The sequence below is a fragment of the Papio anubis genome, chromosome 13, assembly GCF_008728515.1.
Source record: "Papio anubis isolate 15944 chromosome 13, Panubis1.0, whole genome shotgun sequence".
In the NCBI taxonomy this organism is placed as follows: domain Eukaryota; kingdom Metazoa; phylum Chordata; class Mammalia; order Primates; family Cercopithecidae; genus Papio; species Papio anubis.
In genome coordinates this window covers 93,689,019-93,713,121 of record NC_044988.1, presented here as the reverse complement: position 1 = coordinate 93,713,121, position 24,103 = coordinate 93,689,019, and the positions used below count along the sequence as shown (strand labels likewise).

The following is a 24,103-nucleotide window of genomic DNA, read 5'->3' as shown; positions in this document are numbered from 1 at the left end:
AGGTGAAACCCAGACAGCCTTGTAGTAACGCACCGGAGACCCTGCTCCTGTGTTCCACTGCGGGGGAATGCGGGGCTTTCTTGGTTCCTGTGTTCTCACTGAATGAAAAATCCTCCATCGTCCAGCATTCCAAGTTTCACATTTGGTTACATACCCAGTGTGTGGATTCTAAAGCTTGCCATTGCTTCACGTGTCCCCAAAACACACATCTGACCAAGTCTCTTCCCGAGTTCAGCCCTTCAGCAACCCCCGACCCCTAGGGTGGTGTCCAGCCCACTGAGCTCAGAGTTCAAAGCCCTGCCCGCCTTTCTCACCGCTCCTGCAAGGACCCTGGTCTGTGGCAAAGCCAGGCTCAGCTGCACGCCGAGGCTCACCCACTCTTTCCTGGAACACTGCTCCCGCCTTCCCTGTCCCAGCAGCACCTGGTCCCCCTTTATGGTCCAGCTACAATGTCACCTCCTCCCTGGCAGGCACCTGGTACCCACAGCCTCAAAACCGCCGGTTTAAAGGCCAAAACCTAGGAACAGCACAAATGTCCAGCCCCCAGGAGGGACGGACCCAGGGTGCTGGCTGTGAACGAGACGCTCACAGCAGTGGGAAGATGCTGCCCTGTGCCACAGACACACCCCCAGCTCCAAGCAACCGGCTCAGTCAGCTTCTCCTGCAAGGGCCGGGAGGTGACCAGAGGGTCCAGCCCCAGCTGGACTCCTCTGGCCATGGCTGACTCCCTTCTGGGTCACTGTTCTGAACAGATGAGAAAACTCTGGGGCTTAAAAAAGGCATCCTCCTGCCCTAACTGACCAAAGACACGTGGGGAGAATGTTTGCGTCTCCCTGCATGGTCACCAGGACCGCTGGGGGATGCTGGGGCACAGACAGGTCCCCCTTACCTAGGGAGTGGGCTGCGGTGGTCTCAGAGCTGAAGAAGCGGCCCAGACCAAGGTCACCGAGCTTCACGACGCCGGTGGCTGTGATGAACACGTTGGCAGGCTTGATGTCTGCAGGGAGAGCAGAAGGAGGTTGGTGTGAGGTAGGAGGCTTGGGGTAGGTGGGACAGGACGAGAGGAAGGGGGAGCTCCGGGTGAGGTGAGGCCTAGCCCAGGTCCTGCTCCCTCAGGGCAAGGCCCTGTCCTGGCTCTGGCTGTGGGACCTCGGGAAATTGACCATTTCTGAGCCTCAGTTTCTTCACCTGTAAAATGGGTCTCCCTTCACCAACTTCACAGGGCTGCTGTGAGGGTTAAGAGAGCAGGGGTTTCTGTCCTCCTGTTTCCGGCTCTAGAGCCGTATCCTCCAGGCTTAGACCAGTGCCTCGCACACAGGAGGCCCTCAGGGAAAATCTGTGTAACGAATGAAGGAGGCGCTCAGTGGGGCACCCTGTGCCGTAGCCCTCAGCGAGGGCGGGACCTCAAATACAGCAGACACCGAGAGATACAGGTAGAGTTAAGGAACGGAGGTGTTCAGGAAGCAGCCTACATAAAGGACCCCGCGCCCTGCCAGGCACCCACCAGGCTCCTTTCTCACAACTCGGAGTGATGTCAGCTATGGTAACATCCCTCTCAGGTGCCTCCCGTTCTCAGCCCAGCCCGCTGGGACGGCAAAGCCCCCATGAGAGGCCCCTGTGTGCGGGGCTTCCCCTCACCTCCCTCCCAGGCTGCTGTGGGGAACTGGAAGTGGTGCTGGGGCTCACGTCACTTTCCACCTAGGTCCCTGACCCGGGTGCGTGTATGTGTGGTTGCTGGACAGCCTCCCTGCCTAGGGAATACAGAGCGGTCCAACTTCCTCAAGGGGCTGCCCCTGAGGACCCTGGAGGAGCCATGGGAAGCGTCTTCCTGGGGCTCCAGGGGCACTTGGGCTCCGGGCGGCTCCTGGCGGGTGGCGCGTACCTCGGTGCATCACCCGGCGTGAATGCATGTGCTCCACGGCGCTGCACAGCTGCACGAAGTACTTCCACACTGTCCTCTCCGGGATGAGCCGCTTCTGCTTCTTAAAGTACTGCAGCGGGGGAGACAGGCAGAGGGATAGGTCCGGGTGAGCGGGCTTGGAGGTGGGTGACCACAGGGCACTGCCTCTGTCCTTTCCCCAGTGGGCAACTGGTACGGGGGAGGGAGTGGGGATTGGGCAGTTGAGAAACAACAATAAGCCCAGAACCAAGAGTGATGTGTCCACGCCTCTCCTTCTACCTGAATGGCACTCCGCGGCCACCCTGTCCCCACCCCGAAAGCTCCGTGAGGGCTAGACAGGCCTGGCGTGTCCAGATGGCTTTGCTGCATGGACACCCAGATCAAATATGCTGAAAGTGGCCCTCAACTACGTTTTTCCAGAACCTCCTGGACACATCCCAGACAGGGTGTTCCTTGCAGGACTGAAATGGTGTGGACTCTCCCTGTTCCCAGCCCCAACCTGGCCCAGGAGGGTGGCACCCAGGACACATGTGGTGGTTAAATCACAGCTGCTCCCACCTCCTCGGAACCAGCAGATCTCAGTGCACTGGAATTCTTTTTTTTTTTTTTTTGAGACGGAGTCTTGCCCTGTCACCCAGGCTGGAGTACAGTGGCGCAATCTCAGCTCACTGCAACCTCCGCCTGCCAGGTTCAAGCGATTCTCCTGCCTCAGCCTCCTGAGTAGCTGGGATTACAGGCATGCGCCTTCATGCCCAGCTAATGTTTATATTTTTAGTAGAGACGAGGTTTCACCATGTTGGCCAGGGTGGTCTCAAACTCCTGACCTCATGATCCACCCGCCTCGGCCTCCCAAAGTGTTGGGATTACAGGCATGAGACACCGCGCCGGGCCCCGCACTGGAATTCTTAACAAACGTGGCGAGAACCTTGAGGAAATGGGCTGGACACGTTCAAATGGAACCCGGGGTCACTCTGCTTCACTGCCTGGGAAAACACATTTAGTGATCCAGGAAGAAACCAAAACAAAAGGCCCCCGGCCGCACTGAGTGAGCCGTACGTAACAGAAGGTCCTGCAGAGGGCAGGCCCAGAGCATGTGACAGCCACGGTTCAGCTCGAGACGGGGGGTGGCTCTCGGATGCCAGGCCCATGGCAGTGGGGCAGGACTTCACCAGCTACCTGCAAACCAGCTTTTTGTTCAGGGGCTTTTTGCTTCAAAGCCACCATCTTTCCCCGAAGCAGGCAGAGGCGGCGCTGTGGGCCTGAGGGTCAGGGCAGCTGCTCTGGTGCTGGGAAGCTGGGAACTGACCAGGACACACTGGCCTGGGAAGGGGCGTGGGTGGAGGAAAGGACCTGGGCTGGCACTTTCAGACCACCCGCAGGGTGTGGCCACCACGCCGCGCCTAAGAGGGAGGGCTGGGCCCATCTTACAGCCAGGGAAAGAAAACCGAGGGCCACACAAAAAGAGGCAGAAACACAGCTCAACCCCAGGCCTCCCACCGAGAAAGCCCAAGCCCTTAGTCCACTTCTTTTTTTTTTTTTTTGAGATGGAGTCTCCCTCTGTCGCCCAGGCTGGAGTGCAGTGGCGTGATCTCAGCTCACTGCAGCTTCCACCTCTCAGGTTCAAGCAATTCTCTCGCCTCAGTCTCCTGAATAGCTGGGGTTACAGGTGTGCACCACCACGCCCAGTTAATTTTTTGTATTTCTAGTAAAGACGGGGTTTCGCCTTGTTGGCCAGGCTGATCTCCAACTCCTGACCTCAGGTGATCTGCCTGCCTTGGCCTCCCAAAGTGCTGGGATTACAGGTGTGAGCCACCACGCCTGGCCCCCTTAGCTCACTTCTATTAACACCAGTAACCATTGATATGGGAGACCGAGCTCAGAGGTTCAGGAACATGCCCAAGGTCACCTGGCACCCAGCTGGGACCCAGGTCTGGGTGCTTCCCACAGTGGGACAGTCGCAGGCAGGAACCCCTGGCCTCGCCATAAATCCCCTCAAGGCTGTTCTGAGGTGCAATTCTGGGAGAACCTCTCTGGTGAGCCGTCCCAGGTGTCAGCACAGACCCCAACCCCGGGCCACCTCCAGGCCTGTGGCAGGCCAGGCTGGGATGTTATTCACGCTGTGACGTGAGTGAATCCTCATTACAGCATTTAAGCAGGGATGCGCATGGCCGAGAGGGGTGATTTTCTAAATGTCACGTCCTATAAGCACTGTCTGACATTTAGCAGGGAGGCGCAGAGTCTCTGGTGGGTTCTGGGGCTACGGCAGCTCCTAGCTTCACTCTTCCTTGTAAATAACTCAGGCACCATGGCTGTGATGGCGCAGCTTAGCCCTTGAGGCTGCAGGCTCTCAGGACACAAGCCCTGCTGCCTGACAGCCTCTGAGGCCAGTGGGACGACCATACGGTGGCCCCTGTTCCTCTGGAAACCCAGAGGTGGCCTGAGAGCAGGCAGAACCAGGGGGACCGAGCTCCCACCAAGCCCCAGACACTGTGCTGGTATGTTACAGATGAGGAAACTGAGGCATAGGGACCCGCCCGAGGCCATCCAGGAGACGTGTCTTACTCGGGTGGGTCTCTGCACTGCCAGGCCTCCCCTGTTGGCAGCTGCACCGAGCCAGCTCTGCAGGTGAGGGCCCCTGAGCTGGGTTGGAGGGAACAGGAGCAGGCATCGACACTGGGGGGAGAGAGGTGGGGGCTGTGGTAAGGGGAACTATGCCAGGGGAGGAGGAGGGACCCAAGGCATGGCGGGCCAGGTGGCTGCTCAGAAACTGAGGCCACACCTATCCTAGACTCAATCCCGCTGGGTTTATGACTGACTTGAACCCTGAGCCAGTGTTGGCTCTGGGGAAGCCAAGGAAGTGGTGAAGAGGAAAGGGACACCCCCTCCCAAGCCTGGCATAGAGGAGGGATGCTGGATAGAATGCCCCCACGCCTCCTCTTCTCTCTCTGCTGAAGGAGACTGCATCTGGCCTGGGTTTCCCACAATGCTCCCTCCAAGAGGTGACCGGGCACAGGGTGGACACTGAGGCTCAGGGAAGAGGGATTTGCCCCGCCTCAGCCCCCCATCTGCCTGTCTGACTGCAGGCCCACTCCACGGACTGAGAGGCCGCAGTGTCTGGGCTCCACTGGGGCTGAGAGGGTGAGGCGTCCTCTCCATGGGCTGTGTTCCCGTGTGGCAGTAGGGAGAGGCCTCTCCTTCACCTCCTGCTCCTCCTCCGTCCCTGCCCTCACCTCTCCTACCCAGCCTCTAGTCTTTCTTCTAGAACACAAAGCTGACCATGTTTGTTCCCTGCCATGAATCTTAGGAAGCTTCTCTGACGTTAGGGCCTGGTCCCGGATCCCGAGCCTCGAGTGAGAGGCCCCACATGATCCAGTCGTCTCCATCTCAGCTCCACTTTCCCTTTCCCATCCCTGCTGGACCATTCCTGCTTCTGGACAGCCTGCCTCCCCTAACGGCTCAGCTCAGTGTCACCTCCTCCAGGAAGGCTTCCCTGACTCCCACAGGCCCTGCACATGGCTTGTTCACACTGGCTCCTAACTACTCGTTCGAGGGTCTTCCTGTTAGAATCTGGGATCCCTGAGGGCAGTAGCCATGCCGGTGACATCCCTAGTTCTTGGCACGAGGGTGACACATGGCGGATGCATGATGCTTGTGTGTTCAGCAAGGGAATGTGTGAAGGAGAAACAAGTAAAGCGGGGACAGGGGAGAGGAAGAGCTAAGACATGATCTAGCACATCTGTTCCCACCAGGGATCTGTGTGCAGATTAACATCCCTGCAAAGGCATTAATATGTCAACGGAAATGTAAGAGCAGGTGATAACAGCTCAAGTAATGCCACTTCCCAGTGACGCCTATATTCCTAGGAGCCAAATTTCAGAAGAGCACCAAGCAATTGCTCAACCCCCAATGCCTGATGGGAAAGACAGAGAACCCACATCCAGCCCCGTTTCCAAGCGCGGCTGTGAGTAGGGTAGGTGCTCGAGCGGGGCCCAGCCTCACTTGGGAGCAGACAGGCTGCATCCAGACGAGAGAGGTGATGGGGCCACAGCAGGGCCCCGGGGACAGAGGTCCAAGCCAGTAGGGATGTGAGGACCTCCACTAAGGAACAGTGGAGTAGGGGCTGAGGGTTTGGGCCTGGGGGTCAGGCAGGCTTGGGGGCCTCCACCTAGAGGCTTAGCTGCCTTGGGCAGGAGACTAGACCTCTCTGAGCTTTGCTATCTGAGGACAGCGGGGACTTGGTGAGGGATGCCTGAGCGTACTGTGCTGGGTGGTGGCTGGCAGGAGGTGCCGCTCTTTCACTGAAGCTGCAGTGGTCCTGGACAGCAGACTCACGGTGGACCCCGCCCTGTGCCCTGGGCGGTGGGGTGAGGCAGGTAGAGAGGTATGCAGGGGTGCGGAGCACGAGCCAGCCCTGGCGCTGAGCCTGCCCATGTGACTCGAACGATCGCTCAATCTCTTGAAGACCCCAGGCCTGGGCGTCAGCTGGAACATGGAAATGGAGTTCCCCCTCTAGGGCTGGGGAAGTCATCTTGCACCATGTCCACCAAAGGGTCCCAGGCCAGGAAGAGACCTGGGCCACAGGCATGGCTCTGTCCCCACAATGCTGGGTATCCTCAAGCAAGTCTCTTAACCTCTTTGGGCTCAGTTTTCTCCTGTAAAATGAGGTAGTGGGATCTACAAGATGCTTTCCCAAGAGCTGGGGTCGGACCAAACAGGGTGCTGCCCCTGCTCCTTCTGTGAGACAGGAGAAGTGGCTCACGTGCCTGCGGACAGGCTGGGGCACGGGGGGTGGCCAGAGGGGTTCCTTCTGCCCATGGCTGGCCCCCTCCCAGCCACCATCCTGTCTTGGCGCCACCTTCGCCTTGCTTTTGCACACGGGCTCTTTTGAGCTAGGCTTCCCTGAGGCCAGTGGAAAGAAAGAGGCCTCCAGCAACAGCAGCTGGGGATGGACCCTGAGAGGCCCTCACCAGACCGCAGCTAAGGCCTGTGGGCATCCGCAGGGGTGCCCAGGGTCCCCGGCGGCCGCCTCTGGCTAAGGGCAGAGCATCGTAGGACTGGGCTGAAGGCAGATTGCCACCTTTGGCTCCAGAGCTGCACAGCCCCAGCACCCCCACCCGCCAGGTGCTTACCTTGATCATCTGTGAGAGGTCCCCCGCATCGGCCAACTCCAGCACAATGTTCAGCTCGTTGTCTTCGATAAACGAGTCCAAATACTTGATGATATTTGGGTGGTTCAGTTGCTGCATGAGGAGAGAAAGAGGGGAGGGGGCACCAGTGAAGACGGGACAGACCCAGCGCCTGCCCGCCACCGGCACCCTGCTGGCACCCGGTCGGTCACTGAGGCCCTGACATTTGCCAGAGAAGTGGGTCCCAGGGAAAGAAAGGCCTGTGCTGGGGAGTCAGGAAGGCCTGGGTGACACTGGGAAAGCCAGCTGGACTCCCCGAGGGTCAGATTCCTCATCTGTAAAACTGAAGTCATGTTCCTCATCTGTAAAACTGAAGTCATGTTTGAAGCCTAGTTGTGAAGACGACACGGGTCAACACTCTTGAAATGCGTACCAGGGCAGCTGCACAGAGCTACGTGAGACTCAGCATGGGCTTGTGGAAAGGACTCTCCCCCTCCTCCTCACCAACCAGACCCTGAGGGCGGCATCCGGCCCTACCTCTGTCCCTGTGCCCTGTGCTCAGACACGGCCAGCCTGCAGGTGCTCCTCAGAAGGATCGTCTCCTCCCTTCATCCTTCCCACTCTCTCAATCCCTGACCTGTCTCTTGGGAAATCAGTTTTTTACAAAAATATTTTTTGTAGAGATAGGATCTCACTATGTCGCCCAGGCTGAAACTGAACTTCTAGGCTCAAGCGATCCTCCCACCTCACCCTCCAGAGCAGCTGGGACTACGGCTGCACGCCACCATGCCCGGCCCTTGTGAAATCTTGAAAAAAATCCCTGGAGGCATGAGAGCCGCCCAGCTGATTTGCTCATGCTGAGACCCTGCCTCTGTCCTTCGCACCATAGCCTGCATGTTTGCTGCAGTGGAGCATGGAGCTGGAGCATGGAGCAGGACAGAACGGTGCCCCTCTGGCTGGAAGTCAGGCCCTGCTAGGCTAAGAGGAGCCCCTGGCATCTGTTCATAACAAAGCTGACTGTTTATATCGAAGTGACTCCAGGATCTGAGAGAGCAGAGTCCCCTCTGCTCTCTCAGATCCTGCCCTGGTGTGGGTGTGATCAGACTAGTCCAGACACCAGCCGACCACCAGAGGCCGATAGTGAGCACATTTCCCAAAAGGCCCGGAAGCGGCTGGAAGAAGGATGCACTGTGCCCATCCATGGATTCTAAAATGAGGGGAGCCTGGGCAGATGTTACAGAGCCATGTAAGCCCCTATTCATTAATTCATTCCCCAAGCCAGCCCCCCATGTGTGGACCCTGGGGGGCCACAGCAGGCTCAGCCACTGGCCCCAGCTCAGGTCCTTGGGGGCCAGAGTGGGCTCAGCCACTAGCCCCAGCTCCTCCCCATGTGTCCGTCCTCTCACCAGGTCCCCCCAGAGACTGAGCCCTCTCTGCTATGGCGCCCACTGCCTGTCCGAGTCCTCAAGCCCCTGCTCTGGACCAAGGTCTGACCCTGAGGTGGGTGTGCTGGCCCCTGCCTGCCCCCAGCCAGGGCTCAGTAAACATCCAGACACCACTCCAAGGAACCAGGCACCCTGCATAGCTCTGGATACAGGTGCGGCACATTCAATCCTGGTTCCCAGGGGTGGCTGGGAGGGAGCCCTGTTGCCATCTTAGCAGCAGGCTCCCCTGTGGAAGCACTTTGGTCAGTAACAAATGTCGGTAATTTACACAGGGTGACTGGACTTCAGAAGGTGGCACACAAAGCAATCCTAGGCAAAAAGAACAAATCTGGAGGCATCACATTACTGGACTTCAAACTATATTACAAGGCTATGGTAACCAAAACAGCATGGTACTGGTACAAAAATAGATACACAGACCAATGGAACAGAATACAGAACCCAGAAATAAAGCAGCACACCTATAACCACCTGATCTTCAACAAAGTTGACAAAAATAAGCAAAGCGAAAGGACTCCCTACTCACTTAACTGGCTAGCTATATGCAGAAGAATGAAACGGAACCCCTACCTTCCACCATATGTAAAAATTAACTCAAGATTGATTAAAGACTTAAATGTAAGGCCTCAAACTATAAAAATCCTAGAATAAAACCTAGGAAATACCTTCCTCAATGTTAGCCTTGACAAAAAATTTATGACCAAGTCCTTAAAAACAATTGCAACAAAACCAAAAGCTGACAAGTGGGACATAATTAAATGAAAGAGCTTCTGCATGGCAAAAGAAGTGATCAACAGAGTAAACAGACAATTGACAGAATGGGAGAAAACATTCATAAACTATGAATGTCCAGAATCTATAAGGAACTTAAATCAATAAGAAAACAAACAAACAGGCCGGGCGCGGTGGCTCAAGCCTGTAATCCCAGCACTTTGGGAGGCCGAGACGGGCGGATCACGAGGTCAGGAGATCGAGACTATCCTGGCTAACACGGTGAAACCCCGTCTCTATTAAGAAATACAAAAAACTAGCCGGGCGAGGTGGCAGGCGCCTGTAGTCCCAGCTACTCGGGAGGCTGAGGCAGGAGAATGGCGTGAACCCGGGAGGCGGAGCTTGCAGTGAGCTGAGATCCAGCCACTGCAGTCCAGCCTGGGCGACAGAGCGAGACTCTGTCTCAAAAAAAAAAAAAAAAAAAAAGAAAACAAACAAACAAAAAACATTAAAAAGTGAGCAGAGGAGGCTGGGCATGGTGGCTCACGCCTGTCATCCCAGCACTTTGGGAGGCTGAGGTGGGCGGATCACTTGAGATCAGGAGTTCGAGACCAGCCCGGCCAACATGGCAAAACCCCATTTCTACTAAAAATACAAAAATTAACCAGGCATGGTGGTGGGCACCTGTAGTCACAGCTACTCGGGAGGCTGAGGCAGGAGAATCGCTTGAACCTGGGAGGCGGAAGTTGCAGTGAGCTGAGACTGCGCCACTATACCCCAGTTTGGGTGACAGAGCGAGATTCTATCTAAATAAAAATAAAAAATAAGTAAACAGGCTGGGCGCGGTGGCTCACGCCTGTAATCCTAACACTTTGGGAGGCCGAGGTGGGCGGATCACCTGAGGTCAGGGGTTCAACACCAGCCTGGCCAACATGGTGAAACCCTATCTCTACTAAAATACAAAAATTAGTCAATCATGATGGCGGGTGCCTGTAATCCCAGCGACTCAGGAGGCTGAGACAGGAGAATCGCTTGAACCCGGGAGACGGTGGTTGCAGTGAGCCAAGATCATGCCACTGCACTCCAGCCTGGGTGGCTGAGTGAGACTTTGTCTCAAAATAAATAAATAAAAATAAAATAAAAAGTGGGCAGAGGACATGAACAGTAATTCTTCAAAAGAAGACATCCAAGCAATTAACAAACACGAAAAAATGCCCAACATCACTAATCATCAGAGAAATGCAAATCAAAACCACAATAGGGCCGGGCGCAGTGGCTCAAGCCTGTAATCCCAGCACTTTGGGAGGCCGAGACGGGCGGATCACGAGATCAGGAGATCAAGACCATCCTGGCTAACACGGTGAAACCCCGTCTCTACTAAAAATTACAAAAAACTAGCCAGGCGACGTGGCGGGCGCCTGTAGTCCCAGCTACTCGGGAGGCTGAGGCAGGAGAATGGCGTAAACCTGGGAGGCGGAGCTTGCAGTGAGCTGAGATTCAGCCACTGCACTCCAGCCTGGGCCACAGAGAGAGACTCTGTCTCAAAAAAAAAAAAAAAAAAAACACAATAGGCTGAGTGCAGGGGCTCATGCCTATAATGCCAGCACTTCGGGAGGCCGAAGTGGAAGGACTGCGTGAGCCCAGGAGTTTGAGAACAGCCTGGGCAATATAGTGAGACCTTGTCACTAAAAAAAAAATTAGCTGGGCTTCGTGAGCAGGCCAGTAGCCCAAGCTACTTGGGAGGTTAAGGCCGGAAGATCACTTGATCATGGGAGGTTGATGCTGCAGTGAGCCGTGATCACACCACTGCACTCCAGCTTAGATGACAGCATGTGCCCCACTCTCAAAAAAAAAAAAAATTACAATGAGATACCATTTCACATCAGTCAAAATGGCAAGTACTACAAAGTCAAAAAATAACAGATGTTGGTGAGGTTGCAAAGAAAAGAGAACACTTGTATCCTGTTGGTAGGAATGTAAATTTGTTCAGACACCATGGAACGAAGTCTGGAAATTTCTCAAAGAACTAAAAATAGAACTACCATTTGACCCAGCAATCCCATTACTGGGTATATACCCAAAGGAATATAAATTGTTCTACCAAAAAGACACATGGGCTTGTATGTTCATCACAGCACTACTCATAATAGCAAAGACATGGAATCAATCTAGGTGCTCAGAAATGGTGGGCTGGATAAAGAAAATGTGGTACATGTATACCACGGAATATCATGCAGCCACAAAAACGAATAAAAGTCATGTTCTTTGCAGCAACATGGATGCAGCAGGCGGCCATTATCCTAAGAGAATTAACATAGAAACACATCTATACTGCATGTTCTCACTTTTATAAATGGGAGCTAAATCTTGGGTACACATGAACATAAAGATGGAAACAGTAGACATACTGGGCTCTACAAGAGGGGGCGGGAGTGGGGCAACGGCTGAAAAACTTCCTATTGGGTACAATGTTCACTATCTGCGTGACAGGATCAGAGGCTCAAATTTCAGCATCACACAATACACTCTTGTAACAAACCTGCATGTGTACCTTCTGAATCTAAAATAAAAACGGAAATTTTAAAAAGGTGGGCCAGACGTGGTGGCTCACGTCTGTAATCCCAGCACTTTGGGAGGCCGAGGCAGGCGGATCACCTGAGGTCAGGCGTTCAAGACCAGCCTGGCCTACACGGCGAAACCCCGTCTCTAAAAAAATACAAAAGTTAGCCGGGTGTGGTGGTGCACACCTGCTATTCCAGCTACTCGGAGGTTGTAGTGAGCCGACACCGCGCCACTGCACTCCAGCCTGGGTGACAAAGCAAGACCCTGTATCAAAAAAAAAAAAAAAAAAAAAAAAGAAAAGAAACAAAAGAAAAGAAATAGGAAAATCCTTTTGCCCAGATTTTGTGTTGAGAAGGCCGTCCTGCGCGAACACTGGCCATCGCATCGCTGCCCTCAGCACACATCACGCTCCATAGACATGTTTTTCAGTTACCAAAAAAAGTGTCAAAGCACATGAATGGCAAGTTGAAAGTGCTTTCAAATCTCTAAGACACGACCTATGGCGTGGACAAGCTGCTACTAGGATAAATGGGAACACCCTGCTCCTTCACCCTCCTCTTGAACTTCACCTCATGATGTTACCAGGAAATCTCACACCCTCTCAGGGAGGACTCCCCAAAAACTGCCCAGGTCATCGGCAGTCCAGGCATGACAGTTTCTCCAGCAAGGGAGAAATGAGAGGGGTTGGGTAGGAAGTAAAGCCCCATCAAGGAGGTGCTGGTTCCTGGGGAGGGGAGGAGGGAGGCTCCTCCCCCATTTCCCTACAGGTCTGAGGGCAGGAGGTTAAGGAAGGGCTCCCTTAAATGCCCAGGTAGTCGACAAAGGCATAGGCAGAAAGAGGCTCTGGACATCCATTGGGCTAAATCCTCAAGGTCCAGAGAGGGGAACAGATCAGCCACGGGTCCACAGCAGCAGGGGCCGAGCTGAGTCTAGAACCTGGTCCACACGGGGTCCACTTCACAGCCTGTGGCCTCTTGGTGGGCCCAGGTGGGTCTGGAAGGGGACACACTTGGGCCAGGGACAGGGAAGGTGCTGCAAAGATGCAACGTGGTTGGGCCTCGCCTGGCTGTGGTGGTGGCCAGAGGGAAGGGAGGGAGAGCTGAGAGTAAGGGTCCCTGTCCTTTGAATCTCTGCCATCAGGGGCTCTGCTACAAGCTCCAGGCCCTCCCAGATGTAACACAGAGTGTCTGTCTATGACCTGTCTTCCCCACTGGGCTGCATCCTGGTGTCCAGCATTCAGTGGTGCTCAGAAATTGCACGGAATGAATGAACACACTTCTGTATTCCACACGACCCGCCTTCTTGTGCCACGCTTGGCAGTGGTGCTGACAAGCCCCCTGTACTTGAGAGGTTTTGGGTTTGGGTTCTTGGCATGAATGATATAATATGTCAACCAGTCACCCCTCTGAGAACCACGTTTCCTTTTGTTTTTTGAAGGAAGCACCTCGGGCCCCGGCACATCCTGTTGACTTCCCATGGGCTACCCGAGGAGTGGGACCCGTGTTCTGGAAAGTGGCTGGCGTTGGCGGGCAGAGGTGGTAACCATGACAACCGGGCTGCTTTGGACGGCGAGCGTACCACACACCAGTGCTGCCCTGAGCTCGTCAGACGTGTTTCCTCACTGACTCCTCCAGCATGCCTGCTGTCATCATGCCCCCTTTACAGATGAGGAAACTGAGGTCCTGAGAGGCCCACGGCTGGCCCGCAGCCACATAGCTAGTGAGCGAGGGGTGTGTCCTCTGAACCCAGGCTTGACGCCTTTGGCTGCACCACAGCCCTGGGGAAGGGGCAGAATCCCCTCCGCAGCCAGGTGGGCTTACGCCAGGCTCAGGCTCCTGCAAGGCAGGAGCTGCGATGGCACATCTGTGTGACCAGGGACCAGACCAGGCTGTGCTCAGCATGCTCACCTGCGGGTTCCCTCACTCGGGGAGAAAGGCATGCAAGGTGGGGAGAGGGCAATGGGTGATCAGGGCTGGGTAAGTGGCAGCAAGTTGACCATTACTTAAACATTTAAACAACGCTTTCGAGGGATATTTTTTGACCTATAATAGTTAGCGGTAAGGACATCTCCTGTCTCCAGCCTTGACACCATCACCCACTGTGGCCGGGGGCCACCAGAGCAGGCACTCACAACTCACACCCCACCATGGCCCCCCAGCTTGCAGCCACTTCAGGGGCTCCCCTTTGGTTCTGAGTGTGTATCTGGCCCTGCCGCCATGTCCGGCTTTCTGTCTCCCCAACCTCCCATAATCCACGCTGCAGCAGTGCCTGGAAGCAGGCTCACTTCGGCCTTCCAGATTCTGTAAGACCTGCTCAGGAAGTGGGTTTCCCCGGGGCTCCTGGCCCACCAGTCAATCTGCATCACCCTGGAAGGTCACCATCTGCTTCCCCACCAGCCTGGAAGTCCCCAAGGGCAGGGCCAAGGCCTGAGAAAACAGGGTAGGGTGTGGTAGAATAAACTGCTAATCTGAAATTCTGCAGCTGTGGCTTCAGCAGGCATCCCTGCCACCAGCAATCCCACTTTGCTGGAAACTGCCGAGCAAATCCAGTATGTTTCACTGGGGGCCGGGCGCAGTGGCTCCTGCCTGTAATCCCAGCACTTTGGAAGGCTGGGATGAGAGGACTGCTTGAGGCCTCAGGAGTTTGACACCAGCCTGGGCAATATAAGGAGACCTCATCCCTACAAAAAATTAAAAATGTGGCCGGGCGTGGTGGCTCACACCTGTAATCCCAGCACTTTGGGAGGCTGAGGTAGATGGATTACCTGAGGTCAGGAGTTCGAGACCAGGCTGGCCAACATGGTGAAACCCTGTCTCTACTAAAAATATGAAAATTAGCTGGGTATGGTGGCGGGTGCCTGTAATCCCAGGAGACTGAGACAGGAGAATTGCTTGAACCGAGAAGGTGGGGACTGCAGTGAGCAGAGATTGTGCCACTGCACTCCAGCCTGGGCAATAAGAGTGAAACTCCGTTTCAAAAAAAAGAAATAAAATAAAATAAAATAAAAAATAAAAATTAGCTAGGTATGGTGGAATGCATCTGTGGTCCCAGTTACTTGGGAGACTGAGGCGGGAGGATTGCTTGAGCCCAGGAGTTTGAGGCTGCAGTGAGCTATGATCATGCCACTGCACTCCAGTCCAGGCAACAGACTTTGCCTCTTAAACAACAACAACAACCAAAAAAAAAAAAAAAAACAAAGAAAAAGGCTGAGAGGAGAGACGGAAAGAGGATGAGAAAAAGAGGGAGACAGACATGGAGACAGAGGCAGAGCCAGACAAGCTGCAGTCTGGATGTGACCCCCACACTGAACTCCTCCCCTGGCTGGCCAAGCCTGGTCCACAGAACACTGGGAGGCGGGGTCAGGGCTGCCCTGGGGGGAAGGACTTCTATGCCGGGTACTGCCATGTACAAGCAGGAGGGGTGTCCAGCAAGGAGGAAACACCCCGAGGGCTGGGCAGAGTGATGAGGCAGGGGCCGCTCCTGCCTGGCCATGAGAAAACTCACCAGCCGCTGCCCCAAGAAAGCCATCGTCTGTGAACTTAGCAGGGGCTGCGGATTCCTGGCACCCAAGGGCCGTGATGGACATGATGTGGCCCAGCCGGGGCTCCAGAACCTCCCGGAGGAGGCGAGGCTCCCGCTCAGCCCCGGGCACTCACCTTCAAGAGGCCGATCTCCTTGACGCAGTCCTGCCTCGCCTTGGCGTCCATCATCTCAAAGATCTTGGGCGGGAGGAAAAAGAGAAACGGAGTGGTTACAATCTGTGTCCAGAGCCCCTGTAGGGGGTTATGGGGTCTGCTTTCCAGTCCCGGCTCTCTCACCTCCTCACTGAGGGACCCCCCACACCCCAGCCCCTGTAGGGTTTGCTCACTGTAGGCCCCCCAGCACTGTCCCACCACAAAACCCATCGTGGCACTAAAGAATCAAGACAGGGAGGCCAGGTGAGCCCCTCCCCAGAAGATCGAGAGAGAGGGCCAGGCATGGGGGCTTATACCTGTGATCCCAGCACTTTGGGAGGCTGAGGTGGGTGGATCACTTGAGGTCAGGAGTTTGAGACCAGCCTGGCCAACATGGTGAAACCCCGTCTCTACTAAAAATATAAAAATTAGCCAGGTGTGGTGGTGCATGCCTGTAGTCCCAGCTACTCAAGAGACTGAGGCAGAAGAATCGCTTGAACCCGGGAGGCGGAGGTTGCAGTGAGCTGATCACACCACTGCACTCCAGCCTGGGTGACAGACTGAGACTCTGTCTCAAAAAAAAAAATAAAAGATCAAGAGTGAAACTGGTCATTTTTTGGACAGAGGACCCCGCTGCTCCTCCAGCGCCCTGAAGCTACTGGTGTTCTCTCCCAATTTCCCCGACGCCATTCTCTCTCCCGGGCCTCCTCTGCCCAGGCTCTCAATCTCATTCTTTAAGGACAAGTAAGCAAATCAAGGGGCTTAGGAAGCTTTGCTGGAGGATTTGAAGCCATTTCCTCCAGCAAAGCCGTGTTCAGATGGGCCCAGCGGCTCCCGTGGACATGGCTCCCGTCCTGACTTTGCCGCTTGATCTACTTCCTCCATTTAGGAGGGACGCAGAAGGCGGGAAGCCCACAACTGTGGAGCAAGCGCAGGTGCAAGGATGAGTGGACATGGTCTGAACCTCAGCTCCCCCATGACACGCTGGGACCCTGGGGTATTCTGAGAGATTGTCCTCATCTGAGACATGAAATGACAGTCCCCACCCACGGGACTGTTGCCAGGCTCCATGTGCTCCTTGCATGACCCAGTACACAGCAGGCGCTCAATGCATGCTTGTTTTTCTTTTCCTTTGTGGTTCACAGTGAACAGGCGTCTACCTGGTTCTCCCTGTAACCCAGTGAGTTGGGTGCTGTTTCCCTCGTTCACAGAGGAGGGGAGAGAAGGGACTGGCCCGGGCACCCCGTCCAGATGCAGAGACGGCCTCCAGAGATGCAGGTTTGACCCCATGGGTCATCAGCTCACCTGCACCTTCTTCAGAGCCACCGTCTTCCTGTCCAGCAGGCAGGTGGCCTTGTACACCTCGCTGAACTGTCCTCGGCCTATCTTCTTTTCGATCTGGAAGTCCGCCAGCGAGCAGCGAAAAGACAGGGTGTTGGGGTGCCTCTGGAAGAGGGGACAGAGGGTCTCCGTGAGCAGCCAGGCTGGAGCAGAGGCCTGGGGACGACCCCTAGAGCCCCAGCACCCCAACAGCACCCTTTAGGGTGAAGGAGGGACTCTGCTGCCAACCCTGCTCTCAGAGCCTCCCAGGCGCACCCCCAGGGGCTTTCTGCGCAGGGTCCCTGGTTCCCCTTAAGGACCCCCACTGCAGGTGAAAAACTGAGGCTGTTCACGCTCCCCACTGCCCTTATCACCGCCTTCATTATCTGACTGCTTGTTTGCTGTCGCTGAATCCCATCCCCGGGGGTTAGCTCCGTGGGACCAGGGGCCTTGCCCATCTCATCCTCTCCTGAATCCTTGATGCCCAAATTGGGGTCCAGCAAGCCGGGTGCAGCTCAGGTCTCCCCAGCCCATGGCCACCATGCCAAATGCCCCAGGTCACTGTAAGAAATGGTAAGTTCCCCTCCTGGGGCAGCCGTTCCCCATCTCAGACAAGAAAACGCAGGTTAATATTTGTAGCTTTGGCCAGATGTGGTGGCTCATGCCTGTAATCCCAGCACACTGGGAGGCTGAGGCAGGCGGATCACTTGAGGTGAGGAGTTCGAGACCAGCCTGGCCAACATGGCAAAACTCCGTCTCCACTAAAAATACAAAAATTAGCTGGGTGTGGTGGCACATGCCTATAATTCCAGCTACTCGGGAGACTGAGGCACGAGAATTGCTTGAACCCAGGAGGCAGAGGTTGCAGTGAGCAGAGATTATGCCACTGCACTCCAGCCTGGGTAATGGAGACTCTGTCCCCCACTCAAAAAAATGTGCAGCCTTACACACTGAGCCCATGCTTTAAATAAACTACTTTTTTAGGGTGCCGGGAAGAAACCAGAGCTCCACAAAGACTCAGCAGGGGCCAGCGTTGGAACACGTGATCCTGCGCTGGGACCTGCCCAGGGATGGAGCCTCCAGGTGAGGCCGCAGTGGCCAGGAGGGCCCCGGGACATCTGTGCAGTGAGCTCTCAAGAAAAGGCAGGAGGGGGCGCCAACCCTGGGCCAGGGAAGGAGGAGACAGACAAGGGGAGAGGATGCCACATCTCTGGGCTGCCCTATGGTGAGATGGGCCCTGTTGTGTCTCCATTTGCCCGATGAGGAAACTGAGGCCCAGAGGGCCCAGCCATGCCCACATCACCCGGCTCCATGCCACTGCCCCAACTGAAGCAGGAACCAGCAGTTCAACTTTCTAGCATGAAATGGCTCTTTGCTGAGGGTCACACTGAGCTGGGTGCTGCACCGAGGTGTCTTTGGGAGTCAGCACCCTGGCGGAAGGCATCAAGACCAAACCGAGAACTACAGGACTGGCCCTTCTGACAGCTGCTTCCCCACCCGGAAACACCAGGAACTGCTGGCTGGACCACCTGGGTCTCAGCCTGAGATGGCTGCGGAGCAGGGGCACGTTTCCTGGGCAGGTCTAAGCTGGGTCCATCGACTTCTCCTCCGTCCTTCTCCCAGGGTGCCTGAGGGGAACCTGCTTACGTGGTGATCCCCACTCTGGGACCCTGAATCATGACTTAATGAAAAATAGAAACTCACTGGAAAGGCAGGGAAAAAGGTAAAGTGAAAATGTCTCTTCCAGGCCAAGTGTGGTGGCGCACGCCTGTAATCCCAGCACTTTGGGAGGCCGAGGTGGGCGGATCACTTGAGGTCAGGAGTTTGAGACCAACCTGGCCAAAAAATGTTTGTAAAACTGCAAAAATTAGCTGGGTGTGGTGGTGTGTGCCTGTAAATCCCAGCCACTAGGGAGGCCGAGGCAGGAGAATTGCTTGAACCTGGGAGGCGGAGGTTGCAGTTGGCTGAGATCGTGCCACTGCACTCCAGCCCGGGCGACAGTGAGATTCCACCTCAAAAAAAAGAAAATGTCTCTTCCAGATTTGGCTGAGGGAACTCTACAGAACACCCTCCTGTGGGAGTGAGTGATGGGAGTCCAGGCCTCACGGCACACAGCAAGGTGAGGGCTGGGCCAACCTTGACTTGGAAGCCTCGAGGCCTAATTACCTCTCATGGTGGGTCCTGCTGGGGGACCCGACCTGGAGGGCTGCTGGAAGAGGAAGATGATGATTTTTTTTTTTTTTTAATACTTTAAGTTCTAGGGTACATGTCCATAACGTGCAGGTTTGTTACATATGTATACTTGTGCCACGTTGGTGTGTTGCACCCATCAACTCGTCAGCACCCATCAACTAGTCATTTACATCAAGTATAACTCCCAGTGCAATCCCTCCCTCCCCTCCCTGTGATAGGCCCCTTCCCGAGTCCAAGTGATCTCATTGTTCAGTTCCCACCTATGAGTGAGAACATGCGGTGTCTGGTTTTCTGTTCTTGCGACAGTTTGCTGAGAATGATGGTTTCCAGCTGCATCCATGTCCCTACAAAGGACACAGACTCATCCTTTTTTATGGCTGCATAGTATTCCATGGTGTATATGTGCCACATTTTCTTAATCCAGTCTGTCACTGATGGACATGGGGGTTGATTCCAAGTCTGCTATTGTGAATAGTGCCGCAATAAACATACGTGTGCATGTGTCTTTATAGCAGCATGATTTATAATCCTTTGGGTATATACCCAGCAATGGGATGGCTGGGTCATATGGTACATCTAGTTCTTCACCAAGTGCCAATGTCTGTTGGGTAAATACACCTGTACACGGAGGGCAAACCTAAGAAGAGCAGGCATCCCTGAGTACCTACTGCATGCTGGGCTGTGTGCAGACACCACCCATGCGCCAACTCTTTGGGTACTCAGAACAACCCTATAAGTAGGCCTCACTGCTGTCCCCATTTCAGGAATCTGAGGCTTGGAGGGGTAGCAGTGACCTGTTCTGATCAGGCAGCGAAGAATAGCAGAGCTGGGATGTGACCCCAGGACTGGGGACTGTGGTGCCCAAGCCCTTGCTCCATATTGGGTGGGCTCTCAGCTCAGATCTCTTCTCGGCTTTTCGCTCAAGACCCCCTGAGCAGCCAGAACTGCCACTTCCTGCTCCAGCCTCCATTCTTTCAGTTACCTGAGCCCTGACCCATGCCCCGCTACCAGCCTCTTCAAAAGCGGGCCCGTCTAGTCCCTTCCACGTCCTCTGCACTGAGGCTCTGACCTGCCCAGAGCAACTGCTTGGAGCATGTTTGTGGAATGACACATGGAATGCGCCCGACACGACCTGGCGCACAGTGGGACTCTGTGACTCAGACGCCATCACCTCTAGGAATGCAGCTGAAATCACACACCCTCAGAAACAGCCAGGGCAGCTTTCTGAGCACTCAGAGGAATCGCACGTACTCATAAAAATAACCATGAGGTGGTGCGCATTAGACGCCTACTATGTGCCAGCTTCCAGCTGCTTAGACAGCTCTATGTCTCCAAACTCCTAACAGCTTCATGAAGCAAGAGTTATGAATCCCATCTCGCAAACCAGGAAACAGGCTGGAACTCCCTGTCAGATCTAGAGGCAGCTGCACCGCCAGTGATGGGGGTAGGCTCCCTCCCCTCCTGGGCCTCAGTTTCCCCCAGACACAGTGAAGGGTTTAGAGGAAGTGATCCCAGAAGGTCTTTGCCCTGGGGAGACCAGGCTTCTCACTGTGACTAGTGGGAGTCTGGCCGGGGTTCCCAACACTGCCCGTCCTGGGAGGCTACACTGTGCAGTTCCACAGTGGGGTCAAAGCTCCTAGTGGATGTGGGTGGAGGTGGCTGAGGCTCCAGCTGTTCACATGCATATGGATGACCCAGATTTGCATTTCTTGTCACAGCCCATCCAACCCAATTAGAGGCCAGCTCCTCTGGTGGGGCAGCTTCCTAGATGGCAGCACGTGTGTTAGGGGCATGGTCCAGCAGGCTCTGGGACACCACTGCACTCCCAGGGCTGCCATGGGACCCTGTTCCCAGGGTGGCCTCTGCTCAGGTGTGGGGCACCTCAGGACACCAGTCTCCTGGGGGCAGCTGCCTGGGTGGCAGAGTCCTGGCCCTGGTGCACCTGGGGGTTCTCAGCAGAAGGGAAAGGGTGAACACTGTGTTCTTGGCCTGGAAGGCCTGGCTGCTCTCTGTTGCCACCTCCAAGACCTCCCTCCCCTCCTGGGTCAGCCCCCCGCAAGTTCCACTTTTGCCCCTGCAGCCAAGTGATCCTGGGCTGGTCATCCACACACAGGGACACTGGCTCCAGGATTTCTCTGAGGACTCCGGAGATGATGTTGGTGATAAATGTCTGTGTGGCTCTAAACTGCGAGACAGGCATGGGGCTGGCTCCAGAACAGTGTGCCCAGGGTGGCCCCAAATGTGATCACTGCTGACTAATGACCGACCACCTCGATGGTCTTTCAGAAAACTGCTTTTTTTTTTTTTGAGACAGAGTTTTGCTCTTGTTGCCCAGGCTGGAGCACTGTGGCGCAATCTCGGCTCATTGCAACCTCCGCCTCCCGGGTTCAAGCGATTCTCCTGCCTCAGCCTCCCGAGTAGCTGGGATTACAGGCGCCCACCACCACAACTGGCTAAATTTTTTTTGTATTTTTGGTAGAGATGGGGTTTCACCATGTTGGCCAGGCTCATCTTGAACGCCTGACCTCAGGTGATCCACCACCCTCAGCCTCCCAAAGTGCTGGGATTACAGGCGTGAGCCACCGCACCCAGCCCAGAAAACTGGTTTTTGTTGCTCACTGTCCCTGCTCTGTGTGAAACCCTGTTCTGGCTTCTGGGGAAAATAACACCCCCAACCGCACCCCAGGGCACAAGTTGGGAGAGGGGTAACCACTGCTCTGGCTCTGATGTTGAGACTCCAATGCTGGCGCATGGAGACGGGCTCAAACCTCAATTCCGCCACTTCCTGGCTGTGGGCCTTGGGTGAGCCTTCTGGGCCTCAGTTTCCTCTTCCGTATAGTTGAAATCATAACAGTACCCCCTTCAGGCGGCTGCTGGGGGTTACATGGATGAGTGAATGCAAGGTCTTGGAAGAGGGCCTGGCACTAGGTGCTGGGACATGTCATTCTCCAGCTGCTGTGGTGACGGTGACTGTCGAATGGGCCTAGGGGTGGCACCTGCTTCCCTGGGGAGCAGTGGACAAGCCCGCAGGTTCTCGGCTGTTGATATCATCGCCCTGCCGTTCCCATCCCTCAGAGGTCTGCCGACCCGGGGGCTGGCAGTAACCTTGGGGGCTGCAGTTAGGCCGTGGGGCTGACATGCACCTGCGGACGGGTAAAAGACACAACCCTGCGACTCTGTCACCCAGGACCATATGTCAAGGGACCGTGCTAGGCAAGAGCGGCCCTCAGCCTCCCTTCCAGGGCTGCGCTGTGGGGCAACGCCATAGAGATCACTTTTGACTCCTCGGGCCCCTCCGCCAGGGCACGGGGGCCCTCTGCTCTCCCACAAAGGCAGAGGAGACGGGTCGAGGGGCTGGGGGACAGGGAGGCTAACCCTGCAGCATCACCACTCACTGTGCTGCCTGTCACCGTGGGCACGAGGCAGGAGGCCTGAGCTGCCTGGGGCAGGCACATGGGATTTGAGAGGAGGAGGATGGAGGGACCACTGGAACAAGGGCCCTGGGGAGCAGCAGGAAACTGGCGAGCAGGAGCCAATGAGACGGCTGAGGTCTCGGAGCCACCACCACCCCAATCCCACCTCCCAAGAAATGTCGCTGGCTTTCTCAGGAAGAGGCAATGCATGACTGGGAGACTGGGGGGCGGGGACAATGTCTCAGACCACTATAGCTACCCTCACCCAGAAAGCTCTGACAAACCCACGCTCTCTTCTCCAAGTCAGATCAAATTAGGCCACAAACACCCCCCACCCTGCACTAATTTGAGTTTAAAATGTTTGAACCACAATCAGCCTCAGCCATAGACAAATCTTTTTTTTTTTTTTTTAAACAGGAGCATAAAATTACATGCTATAAAGAATAAAAATGCATTCGCCCAATTAATTTTCTGAAATCTCATTAAAAAATTTAGCCTGACTAAGTCAGACTTCTGACCTGAATTTTAATCATCTTTACACTGGATGGGTCTTTTTTCCCTGATATTTGCAATGCATCATTAATTTTAAGGCAACCGTTTCTATGATTTTAAAAAGCACACTTCATCAGGATGACATTTCTTATAAACGAATTTCACCTTTAAAGACATCTGACACCATGGGTAAGGAACTTCTAATGGATTTGGTAGATGCGTATATAGTGATATATTTTAAATCTGTGTTGCACAAAAGGGCACAATTTACAAAGAGTCCACGTTGTCAGACTTCTGAGGCCAGTCCAGCTCAGCTCCTCACGATCCGGCTAACTTCAGACCCAAAGCCAGTCATCCCTTTCGAAGAACCTAGCTGCCCGAAGGGGCACTGTGGGATCCCGCAGGCCTGGACCCAATCCCAACTCTGCCCCCTGATGGCGCGATGGCAGATTATGACATCAGCTTCCTTCCCTGCAAAATGGAGCATTCAGTAAGCAACTCCTCTGAGTCGGCCGGAGTACTAAATGAGATGAGTCCCAGGCACTGGGCCGTTTGTACAACCACCACCATTACTGGCTCAGCTTAGATGTCTGCACCGCACTCCGTGGGCCATTGGCTCATGGGATCAGTGAGCCAATGCCCATCATATGGAAGATTCCTAATAACAAAACCCAAAACGATCTAAATCACTGTGGTTCCCCCAGGACAATTCTCATTAACTGAGTCTGGAAAAGGCTAAGCTTAAACATACGAAAGATGATCTGGAACCAGCTCCGATGACTCACAAGCAAAGACATGAAGGACGAAACCACAAAGAGATCCAGCTGCCACCCCTGACACCCCCTCTCCCTCATCTCTTCCACTACCAAGTGCGGCTGCTTTCCCCTGTAAGTCTCTGGAACCCTCTCTCCCCATGTCCAGCCCCCAGTGCTGCAGCCCCATGAGGCATCATCTCGCCTAGTGAAGAAGGGGTCTCCTCACCTCCCTATTTTCACCTTCCTTGAGCCTTGAGCACAAGCCACCAGTGATCTATCTGGAACCCAACCCAAGCACCCCCTTGCCACCTGAAAACCCATAATGGACTCATTTGCTACAGATTCAATTTCAAATGAGATAGCATGGATTTGAGACCTTCATAAACACTATTCTTTTACCTTATGTAAGCATGGGTATTTCAACACCTTCTCTAACCTGATTGACCATGCACCTTCAGGTCTGGGGCCTCTCTCTGTCCCCCCACAAATTCCTTACCATCCATCTAGCAGAA

At 54.8% G+C, this 24,103-nt stretch overlaps 1 protein-coding gene across 4 annotated transcripts in view; it reads right to left on the bottom strand.

The window, feature by feature from the left end:
- The window catches only part of NEK6 (NIMA related kinase 6), a 97,438-nt gene that overhangs the window by 24,173 nt on the left and 49,162 nt on the right, over positions 1-24,103 (bottom strand). For all 4 annotated transcript variants that reach the window (XM_003911246.3, XM_009188125.4, XM_003911249.5 and 1 more), the window contains exons 3-7: positions 16,724-16,864; positions 15,401-15,463; positions 7,030-7,140; positions 1,883-1,991; positions 890-997 (exon numbers count right to left, since the gene is read on the bottom strand). In XM_003911246.3, coding sequence (XP_003911295.1) covers positions 890-997; positions 1,883-1,991; positions 7,030-7,140; positions 15,401-15,463; positions 16,724-16,864 — 532 coding nt within the window. The remainder of the gene's footprint in view (positions 1-889; positions 998-1,882; positions 1,992-7,029; positions 7,141-15,400; positions 15,464-16,723; positions 16,865-24,103) is intronic.